The following is a 12,193-nucleotide window of genomic DNA, read 5'->3' as shown; positions in this document are numbered from 1 at the left end:
GATGTTCAACATCAGTAATTATCAGAGAATTGCAAATTAAATCCACAATGAGATATCATCTCACATCTGTCAGAGTGGCTGTGATCAATTAATTAACAAACAACAAGTTCTGGAGAGGCTGTGGAGAAAGGGGAGCCCTTTTGCACTATTGGTGGAAATGCAATTGGTGCAGCCACTGTGGAAAGCAGTATGGAGATACTGCAAAAAATTAAAAATGGATCTGCCTTTTGACCTAGTGATCCTACTTCTGGGAATATATCTGAAGGAACCTAATTTGAAGGCATTAATTCAAAAGAACATAAAAACCACTATGTTCATTGTGGTGGTATTTACAATCTCCAAGATATGGAAGCAGTTCAAGTGTCCAGCAGTAGATGAATGCACAAAACAACTATGGAACATTTACACAATGGAATACTACTTGGCTATAAAAAATAAGAAAGTTTTAACCCTTCAAGAGTATGGATGGGCCTGGAGAACATTATGCTAAGTGAAATAAGCCAATCAGAGAGATAAATACTATACGATTTCACTCATTTGTGGAATCTAATGAAGAAACTGAACTAATAGGCAAAATACAGACAGTCTCATAGATAGAGAGCAGGATGATAGCTAAGGGGGTCATTAGGGGGTGGAGGGATTGAGTAAAAAGGAAAAAGGACTCATGGACACGGACAACAGTGTGTTGATTGTTGGGAGGAGGAGCTCTAAGGAGACTAAGTGGTAATGGGAAAGAATATAATAAAAAATTATTTTAAAAAAAGATATCCACCCTGACAGAACCAGAAATTTCACTATTTATAGATCATATTAAAGACCAAGTTCCAGCTTTTTGTTTAGGTCTCAAAGTTTTTTACTAATGCACCAAAACATTAGAGTTTGGAAGTGATAATTATAACCCTTTCTTTCTTTGAATGGTCAGAACTAAGTATGGAATAAACAGAGAAAAGATTGAGAGCAAAATAATGGCTTTATAACTGATAAAACTATTTTGTGAGTATTTGACTATGCTAGGATTTTCTCCATGGAATTAAATGTGTCCATATAATTTTATCTTTAATTAAGATGCACACAATAATTAAGGACAAGGCTGGGCAAGTGCAGTCCTTTCCTCCGGGAGCTGGCTACTTCTGCATGCAGATGCAGGGACCAGATGAAGCTGTGAGTCCAGAGGGAGATAAGGAATAGAGTGGAGCATGCTCAATTTAAAAGAGTCATATTTTCACAGCCTTATTTTCTCTTAATTTGAAAATATATAGATTGTCTCTTATGTGCAAAATTTTTGCAAGATGCCCCAATGATATGAAAAAATAAAAATATCTTCAGGATGCTTTAAACCAACTGGAAAGGGAAGCCATAGACATGAAACACTAATTAAGAGCAGAGGACATGACTTAGAAAGGGTCAAAGAAATAGTGTAGGTGTAAATACTTTGTGATTCCTTTGGAAGTTGTACAATTCCTCATGAGCTGATGTTGTAGGAAGGATTTGTGGAGCTGGCAAAGCTTGAGATGGACATTGATAGAGAGGATAAGTATGGAGAGATGGAGGGAGATAAGGAACGAAATGGCAAGCCAACAAACATTATGTACAAATGGGACTGGCTACCTAATCAGTAGGGACCAATGCAAAATGAAATGCAGGCACCCTTGTTCAAATTACTATGTACTTCAAGGCAGTGACAACAAAGCATTAAACTAAATGCAGGGACCTGCTAAGCACAGGTTCTGGAGCAAATGCACAGGTCACATGCCCATGAAGATGATCCTGTGTACAAATGAACGTGTAAGTGCCTCCTTAGGGGTGATCAATATGCTTGTCTTTTGTAAAAACTTTTCTCTAAAAATGGTTGAAATGTGGAGTCATGCCCTCTATTAAGGAGAGAATTTGATGCATAAGAAGCAGTGATTGTGAACGCTCATGAGTAAGAATGCATTGCTGGATGAATAAGACATTGGAGAGAGGATGCTTAGGTTTACAAAGTTCTGATGGAGAGAGGTCAAATTTAAAGAAGTGAGCCCTGGCTGGTGTGGCTCAGTGGATTGAGTGCCAGCCTGCGAACCAAAGGGTCGCTGGTTAGATTCCCAGATAGTGCACATGCCTGGGTTACAGGCCAGGTGCCCAGTAGGTGGCACACTAAAGGCAACCACACATTGATGTTTCTCTCCCACTCTTTCTCCCTCCTTTCTCCTCTCTCTAAAAATAAATAAATACAATAAAACATTTTTTAAAAATGAAAAATAAATAAATAAGAAGTGGTGTTCCCATGAAAGAGAACTCTGAAGAGCTTTGAAACAGGAATTGGAGATCTGAGCCAAAGTGAAATGTGGTCATTAAAGATTTGAAGTAAGGTGACAGATACAGTAACAAAGAAACTAAAGCACTGTGCTGGACATGAGGTCCTGTGCAGAGGAGATTGTAGGACCCTCAGGACTCAGATGGAATAGTGCATTGAAGAAGGTACAGGGAAGAAAACAAGAAAATGCGTCTGACATGTTGGATGTGTGGGGCAAGGGAAGGAATATGGTAGTTCCCTTGAGATGGGATCTTTTCTTTTATTTTTTAAATGGGAATTTTATTTTATTTTATTTCCTTTTTCTCCCCATTACTCTCTCCTACCCTGCTCCCCATATTCAGTCCTCCCTACCCCCATTGTCCTTGTCCATGGGTCCTTTATGCATGTTCCTTGACTTGACCCTTCCCTTTCTCTCCCCCATTGTCTTCCTCCCTCCTCCTCTCTCATCATTGTCAGTCTGTTCCTTATTTCCATGTCTCTGGTTTTATTTTTCTTGCTTGTTTGTTTTGTTGATTAAGTTCCACTTACAGTTGAGAACATATGGTATTTGTCTTTCACTGCCTGACTCATTCCACTTAGCATAATGCTCTTCAGTTCCATCCAGGCTGTTGTGAAGGGTAGGACTTCCTTCTTTCTTTCTGCTGTGTAGGAACTTTTCTTGATGTGCATGCAATTCAATTGGTGAGGAGAAATTTAGATCACAATATCCAGTGGACAAGTACTGTTTGGGAGCATTGGACCCTGGTGGAAAACTCCCAAAGTGAATGTGCGTCAGCTGAAATGATTTTGTAACATCAACGAATTTATAGAAACACTTTGGTACAGAGCATTATAGATGTTAGCTTTATTGGTGGGTGATTTTTGCTTTGGGAGATATTTAAATAGGAGAACTTTGAAGTTAATGACTATTGGGTAATCATGATTTTATGAGTATAAAATTAGGTTCCTGTTTATTTTGTGAAGAACTTAAATTTAGTTCGACTTTGAAGAAAGTCTTTCAAGAGTATATCTGAGATCATCATAAAAATAGTATTTCCCTTTGGTTATTTTGAAGGGTTAAGCAATATAATCTAAAGAATTAGAGTGCAGATTTTAAATTTAGGTAGTTCTAATGCATTTTCAGACGTAACTCTGTGTATTAGTTACCCCGTTCAGAAAAGAAGATAATAGTCTCCCATTTTTTAAAATTTATTTTTCCATTTTTTTCTTTTTCTTTTTAAATCATGTTTATTCTATTAAGTTGTCTCAATTTTTCCCGCTTTGTCCTCCTCCACCCATCCCACTCCACCCCGCTGCTCCTTCAGTCAATTCCCACTCTGTTGTCCATGTTCGTGGGTCATTCATTCATGTTCTTTGTTTAGCCTCTTCTTCTTTCTACTATTGTCCTCCTTCCCCATTCCCTCTGGTCACTTACTGTCTGCTCCATGTTTCCATGCCCGTGGTTTATTTTGTTCATTAGTTTATTTTTTTGAACACATTCCACTTATGGGTGAGATCATATGGTATTTGTCTTTCACCAATTGGGTTCTTTCACTTAGCATAATATTCTACAGTTCTATCCATGTTGTCGCAAAAGGTAGGAGTTCCTTCTTTCTTTCTTTTTTCTTTTAAATGCAGATTTATTTTATTTATTTTTTAAATGTCAAGATCTATTATAAAATAATAAAAAATTTAAATCCATTATAAAGTTTCAGCAATTAAAACATGAAACCAGCACAGAAATAATCAAGTAGATAAATGAAATAAAACGAGCATTCTAGAAACAAATGTATATATCTGTCTCACAGTGTAATATGTGATTAAATTGATATTTCAAATCCATGGGGAAAATAAGGCTTATTCAACAAATAAGGTGCATGAACCACTATTACTTCAAATAAAACAAACATAGAGTCTTATTTCACACATTACACAAAAAATATTAAGGCAAATTAAAAATCAATATGTAAAATCTAAGGAGTTTTAAGAGAAAATACATAATAATATTTTTATTACCCTGAAGTAAAATATTCAAACCCAGAAGCTATAAAGTTAAATATTGACAATATGATTATATTAAACATTTAAGACTACACAGTAATATACATATAAGAAAAGTTAAAGGACAAGTAATAGAATAGGAATGTATTTGCAACACATCTAAAAAACGGTTAATAGTTTTGTTTTCTTAAAGGAAAAATTTCTACAAACCTTTAGTCAAAAAAATGGATAAAGAATACCAAAACGTCATTTAAAGTTTTTTGAAAATAATAGAAATAGGCAAGAAATATACAAAAATAGGTTAGGTTTCAACAAATAATAAAGTAACATCACATCATTGTCACAATCAGGTTAATAAGTATTAAAAATATTGGTAATATCAAGTATTAGTGACTGTGAAAGGAGCTGGGTATTCATAGATTCTTTTTCTTCATTTTTGTAAAGCAGTCCCTTTAAAATATCTTGCAATGCTGGTTTGGTGCAGGTGTATTCTTTTAACCTTCTTTTGTCTGGGAAACTCCTTATTTTGCCTTCCATCTTAATTTAGAGCCTTGCTGGGTAGAGCAGTCTTGGTTGCAGGCCTTTGCTTTTCTTGACTTGGAATATTTCTTGCCATTCCCTTCTGGCTTGTAGTGTTTCTGTTGAGAAGTCAGCTGCTAGCCATATCAGGGCTCCCTTCTATGTTACTACCTGTTTCTCCCCTGCTGCCTTTAGGATTCTGTTTGTCTTTGATATTTGCCATTTTAATGATGATGTGTCTTGGAGTTGGCCTCATTTGATTCATCTTAAATGGGACCCTCTGTGTTTCCTGGACTTGTGTCTTTTTCTCTCTTCCAGTTAGGGAAGTTTTCCATCATTACTTTTTTCAAATGGGTTGCATCTATCCCTTCCTCTTCTTCTTCTCTTTCTGGTATCCCTATTATACAGATATTATTATGTGTCAGGCTGTCCTGCATTTCCCTCAATGCCTCTTCATTCTTTTTGAGTCTTTTTTTCATTTTCTTGCTCTTTCTGGGAGCTTTTTTCTACCTTGTCCTCCAGATCACTGATTCGGTCCTCAGCTTTATCTAGCCTGCTCATTATTCCTTCTACTGTGTTCTTCAATTCAGAAATCGTATTCTTCATTTTCCCTTGTCTCTTATTGATAGTTTCCGTGTCCTTTTTCATGCTGATATAGTTTGCAGTAAGTTCCTCATAGTTTTCCTTTAGTTTTTTTGTAATTATCTTTGAGCTCACTTAGCTCATTGAGCTTCCTTAGAACTGTTTTTTTGAGCTCAATATCTGATAGTTTACTTAACTCTATTTCATTTGGTTCTCTTTCTGGGGATTCCTCCTTTCCCTTTGACTTGGGGATGTTTCTTTGTCTTCCCATTATTTGTGAGACTTCCTTTTGCTTTTGCTTTTGCTTCTTAAATTGATCTGTCTTGATTTCCTGACTTTGTGGTATGAACTTCTATGGTGGGAGACTGCTTTTTTTTCTTTCTGGATCTGCCTCTGATAATGTCAGATGTTGTGCCTAACTGACCTTAGGCAGTCTTTCCGAGACTTCCAGGAATCTACTATCTGTGGCTTTCTCCTAAGCTGTTAATCTAGTCACCCTGCACTCAGAAGGCTGGCTTATACACCACAGGGCAGGGCAGGGTCTCTCCTGGGGGCAGGGTTATTGAGTCCTCTCACGTTGCTCCCACTCAGGGGAGTGGTCTGCCTGAGAGAGATGGCTGCTGCCATATGGGGAGGAGTCAGCACAGGGATCCCTCCAGCTACTCTCTCTATTCTCTCCCCAAAGCCTCCATCTCCAGTATCTCCTCAAGTGTTTCTAGACCAATTTTGCACCTCCTTTAGCCAGGGATCTACTATCTTTGGCTGCTACCCTGTACTCAGCAGTCAGGCTTTAGCACTACTGGGCCAGGGCCGAGCCTCCTTGTGGCAAGGCTATTGTGTCCCTTCACATTGTTGCCGTTCAGGGGAATGGTTTGCCTGAGCAATATGGCTGCTGCCAGATAGGGGATGAGTCAGCACTGGGATCTGGCCAGCTACTCTATCAGTTCTCTCCCAAAAGCCTCATTCCCCAGTCTCTCCTCAGGCGTCTCTAGCCCACTCTGCCCCTGTCTTTGCCAGAGACCAGGGTAAGTGACTGCAAATAAAATTTTATGTGTTGGCCCTTTAAAAGGCTCTTTGCATCTCTAGCCACCTGTCTCTGGCAGAGAGTAACCCTGCTGCTTTTCACAGCTAGCTGTTATCTGTACTTTTTGTGCTCTGATGCTCTAGGCTGGAGATTCCCTCTTATGGTTTAGACCCCGCTCTTCTCAGGGGGATCCAACTGGCTGTTCAATAGTTCAATATCCTTCTGGTGCTGCCACCTGTGGGTGCCCTGCCCTCCTTCTCAAGTCTCTATCACAGTCCTTACCAGTCGGTTTGTGCTACAACTGATTCTTCTGTCTGTCTGAGGTTGTAAGGCTCCTCTCTCGCTATTGTTTAGTTGTTTGTTGCAGGTGATTTCGCCACAATTTAGTTGTAATTCCAGATTGGTCCTGGGAGGAGGTCATTGTGACGTCCATTCACTCCTCTGCCATCTTGATTCTCCCCATTTTGGTTTTGATGTGTGCATTTATTTGCATGTGTATGTATGTATATATACTCTTGTATGTTTTGGTTAGAATTTTTTTAAAAACTATATAAAATTTACTTACAATAAGTTTCAGTATAAAAGAGATACTTAATAAATATATACTTTTCTTTCTCTGTATTAATTTCAATCTTCTTATCCCTAATTTAAAAAAGTTTCCAATAGATTTTCAAAAACCTTTACATAGATTTTGCTTTTTCACCTTAATAAAAATCTTTAAACTTTTAGACTTATAAACTTTAGTCAACTCAATGACCTTTACAGACACTCAGCATAAATAGACTAACCAGAGAATCTCTGTTAGGTAAGATTTAAAACAACTGGACTTTAAAAATTTTACACTTAAATTTTTTTTTTAAATCACCATATTTAAATGTTCAGTCCTTTCATTCATAGATAAATACACAAAGTTCTAGAAAGGCAGAGGAAAAAGATTTGGAAAAAGGGTTTGTTTTAAAGGTTGAATTACAGTACCCTGGAGGTCTGTGAGACAGGGAGCCTCTCACACAGGGAAGAGACAAGAGGAAAAGGAAGCAGCTATATGCTCACTAGTTTTTCAGTTGCAACAGAAGGTATTGAAAAAAAATTGAGTAGTCAATAAACACCAAGTCCATAAACTCAAAATGTAATGAGATTGACATTTACATATTTCCTTTCTAAATATGGTTGAAGATATGGACATGATAGAAGACATAATGACCATATTCAACCTCTATCATTAATAATTTCAGTGTGTTATTTGGTTAATGTAAACTTTTTCATATTCTTAATTGGGTTTTATTTTTATTTTATAGAATCCTGGTGAAATATTTATTATTTTGAGAGATGAAGTAATTGGTGATGCTGTGGAGGTTCGATTTACGTCAGATAATAAATGTATTAGAATACGGCCAACCCTTTGGAATAAAACAGTCTGGTGTATGAAAGCTTTAGGTAAGAAATTATTTTATGCTTTAATAAATATAAAACACCATCCTGAATTTCTTTCAATAAATTTATGATAAATGGTTTCACTTCCCTACAGAAACTAATATTGTCCTGCAGGTGTTTCCTGTGTTAACTTTCACACACCCAAAGTTGTTACTACTAATCTGAATTTTCCAGAGTACAAATGTGTAAATTATGAGAAATTAGCTTGTGTGCCATGTGGTGAAACAGCACCCAGTTACATCACACATTTTTATATATGTCAGCAGAGAATACTTGAATATATGATAGCTATTAATTATAGAACTAAAATTATGAGCTTTATTATAACAGGATTAGTAAGTATTTGGATTTCCATTAATGAACTTTGAAATTTTTTTGCTTCTCCTTCCCTTCTTCCCTCCCTTTCTTTCTCCCACCCTGCCTCTCTTCTCTCTCTTTTTTTTTGGTCATGCTCCTGAGTATATTTTTGGTTGTTTTGGAAAGCATAAATCTTTTTCAATATTTTACTCATGGTAACATTTCTATATACAATCTTCCCTTCTTTTCCTAATTTAATTTATGAAGCTAACCATCTCATTATGCAACTCTGCTTGCAGCATGGTAAATAGTATCAGATGGAATATGCACACTTGCCACAATAATTGTACTAAATTCAAAGTCTACTCTATTAATTTCTGAATGTTTTGATAAAAATGTAGGGCTACTTGTTTTTTATGTATTTATTTTATAATCAGAGAATAAAACTACCTTATAAAACTTTATAAATGTGAACTTCATTAAATATTTTAAAGTAAAAGATATGCCACCTTACTATGAATTTGGAAATGTAAAAATATTTAAAAGTAAAGAGTCTATCAAATGCATCCTGAGCTTTTTAATGTACCTGTTATGAAGTATGTCCATTTACAGAGCATCTGCAAACCTTTTCTATTATGTTATGCAGAGCATGTGTCCCCGCTATGGATTTCCTTGTACAGCTGAGATGTGTGTTCAATGGTAGAAAGGAAAGACTCTAAAACATTTTAGAGATTGCTTTCTCTCATGGACAAGGACATGCAGGAGTGAGATGAGAAAGAACTCTCTTTGTCTCTTTCTCTTCCAAAGACCCCTACTTCCTCATGCCACATTTTAAAGTGATTTAATGAAGACTAATTTCTAACTAATTAATTTTAGAGGTTAAACTAAATCTAGTTAGACTAAAATCACTACAGAAAAAAATCAATATTGCAAATTAATAAGTACTTAGACAATATTTCCCAAATAGCAGATCAAAATGTCAAATAAAATTACTCACATTACGATTTTCTGTTCTGTTTACCTAGTACTAAAAGCAGTGCGAAGAATAAAGCATATCAAAGTTCAAATGTTTTTCAGAAAAGCAAGAAATGAATAGTCTGCATTTCCCAAGTTATGCTAATTCATTATATGTCTATATAATTGAACAGCAAGTTTGTAGTGAAAAAAATAAACCACTATTTACTAGTTATGCTAATTAAACCTCTCAGAGTCTTTCTCTCAACTATTCTGTTCTGTAAATCAATGAGAGATTTTTCTTACGAAATTTTGTCTGCTATGTGGTATGTAGCAATATATAGACTAATGCCATGTGTATGTGTGGGAATATGGATTGGACATTCCTCTGCAGACATGACCCCAGAGTTTTATTTTCTCTGCCTCATGACAGTGTTACTTAAATTTTTTGAGCCCTGCCCTCACTGATGTGGCTCAGTGGATTGAACACTAGCCTGTGGGCCAAAAGGTTACCTGTTCGATTCCCAGTCAGGACACATGCCAGTGTTGCAGGCCAGGTCTCCAGCTGGGTACATGAAAGAGGCAGCCAATCAAAATTTTTCTCACACATCAATGTTTCTTTCCTTCTCTTTCTCCTTCCCTTCCCCTCCCTCTAAAATTGAATACATAAAATCTTAAATGTTTTTGAGCCCTAGTGAGAACTACACTTTATATTAGAACCCAGTATGATTATATATGCATAAATCCATAATTAAAACATAGGTTTTAAAAGCAATAGTGTAGTTTAAAAGCATTAAACTAACGGTGTCAGCCCTATCATGTAGAACTTGGAAGCTGTCACTCCCACTCCTGCAACACACACACAACAAAACTGAACAAACAAAATAAATTACTTTTCTTGAGTTCACTGAGAACTGTGGTTGCAGGGCAAACCACCATTCCCGAATACGGAAGGAAAGGTAAATCAGGAGAGTGATTCCCAAGGTCTGCTTACCTAGAACAGAAGTCATTAGAGCCAGAAACTGGTGGAAACACTTAAATGGTAATTTTGATAAATTTCTGGTGGCTGAATGTAGATTAATTTGAGTAAGAATCTTCTGGGGACTGTAGTCCTGTGAGACACATGTAATTTTGTGGGATTTACCTCTGGGAACTTCACCAGGTTCTCATAGTGAAGGTGCAAGAAACAACTTCAGGAGCCCCCGCCAGGCCAGAGGGAGAATAATCATGGTGAAATACTCCTAGTGTGTTCTCCATAACAAAGCCTATGCTCCAGGAGAAACCACTTTACCAGAGTTTTATCCCAGCTGAAGAAGGGCATCCATCCCACTGTACCCTCTCTAGTGTTCCTGGAGGTGGGGAGGGAAAGCTATACCATAGCAGAAACACTTGCAAAGGTCACAACCAAGAGACAGGGGCTCATTAAGAGACTGAGACTTATTTATAAGATTAGAATGCTTCCCCTCCCCCCACCTGACCACCACCACCACCACGGCAGGGTTCAGTATAATGGCAATGGACTACAGTTGAGAGTATGGCAAGATGCAGAATCTTTCTGAGGAGGAGTACGTAGGGAAGTAGAAGGTCAAGAGGGAGGACAGAAACAATGACGATAGAGGAATTTGAAGCTTCTGGTATGTATAGTTATAGCTAACACCAAATGCAGCCCAACTCCTAGCCACTTTACACTCTCACTGCCTACTGACTTCATTTCTTATACCTGACACAATATGTCTAGTTTTCAAGAAATTACAAGTCATGCCTAAAGCCAAGAATAAAACATTAGCTTAAAAAGAGAAAGGAAACATTAGACCAGAGTTAGCTGTGACAAGGATGGTGGAATGATCAGAGAGGGAATTTTAAATAACTCTGATTAATATGTTAAGAACTATAATGGAAGAGAAGACAGCATGCAAGAACATGCAATGGGTAATATAAGCAGAGAGATAAGACATATTTTTTTTGTTTTTCTTAATGCCAGTCAACACCTACTAAAGTGATGTCATGATGTACTAGTGGATCACAAACCATAGCTGGAGTAAGTGTGCTTTGTAACTGCACTGGTCAGCACTGTAGCCATTGGTAACATCCGGTTTTTTAAACTTTTCCATCACCTCAGGAAGTTCAGTTGTAAGGCACTGACTGTTCAATAAGCTTCCTTTTTTTCTACACCAATTGTGGAGTAAGAGAGAATGACCAGCATGCTCTTAAAGGCTAATGATAGGTCCAAATCTGCTTGTAACCAAAGAAACAATTAACTAGTGACCAAAAGAGCTGGGTTTTTTTTTTTCTGTATGGAGGCATTTACTGGGTAACTTTAGGCAACTCTCCTGATCATTCTATGCCTCAACTTTCTTGTTGATAAAAATAACTTAACTTACATTTAAAGTATTTATAACATGTTTGGAAACAAGGAAGATAAGATATAAGACCACACTTAAACAGACATCCAACTGAGGAACAAACGTCTCCCTCTAGAAATTCCTTTAAATACAAGGAGTGATTTTTATTAAATAACCCACCCTCAGCTTTTGGATGGGGTGTGTTAAACCATTTAAAAACTTTCTTTAAATAGTCCATCTATTTAATAGTCCATCTGAGGGGTCCATCTTTCTTTATAAATATTGTATGCTTCATATTCCCTGCCCCCTCTTCTCTTAGCCCTCTGTTTATATCTCTTCATAGAAAAGCTACCAAATTGTCCCCATATACCCTTGGGGAATCATGCTCAGGAGAGCTCCCAATTCTTTGTCATCTCCTATATAGTCCCTGTACCCACTGGTGACTTCCAAGACAAGAAATGATCTCAATCAGTATCTCACATCATCTTTAAAACATTTTTCTGTACGTTTTTTGAATACCAGGTTTAAAATAGAAGGGTCAAAAACCTAAAGTGGAAGCATACCAGAAACCCTTTCCCCCTCTCAAATTTCTTTTGAAGAACATTGATGCATCAGTGTCAAGAGGAGGTGTCTATCTGTCCAATCTCTTTTTAGTCTAGAAAAGATGCTCCTGTGACTAGATTTCTAATCATCTGACCCAAGACTTAATCAGTCACATAAAATGTAGTTTGCTTCTTGTAAATGTTCTGTTGTCCTATAACCAGCGTT

The 12,193-nt window shown here is 37.0% G+C and overlaps 1 protein-coding gene across 1 annotated transcript in view; it reads left to right on the top strand.

Moving 5' to 3' along the window:
• BANK1 (B cell scaffold protein with ankyrin repeats 1) overlaps positions 1 to 12,193 on the top strand; it is a 300,120-nt gene that overhangs the window by 72,602 nt on the left and 215,325 nt on the right. Inside the window, exon 4 of the mRNA XM_054591683.1 lies at positions 7,697 to 7,835. Coding sequence (XP_054447658.1) covers positions 7,697 to 7,835 — 139 coding nt within the window. The remainder of the gene's footprint in view (positions 1 to 7,696; positions 7,836 to 12,193) is intronic.

This window comes from Pteronotus mesoamericanus, unplaced genomic scaffold (genome assembly GCF_021234165.1).
Source record: "Pteronotus mesoamericanus isolate MK-2021 breed Mesoamerican mustached bat unplaced genomic scaffold, CSHL_Meso_final scaffold_232, whole genome shotgun sequence".
Taxonomy (NCBI): Eukaryota; Metazoa; Chordata; class Mammalia; order Chiroptera; family Mormoopidae; genus Pteronotus; species Pteronotus mesoamericanus.
The sequence above is the reverse complement of the archived record's forward strand: the minus strand, read 5'-3'. Positions and strand labels throughout refer to the sequence as shown.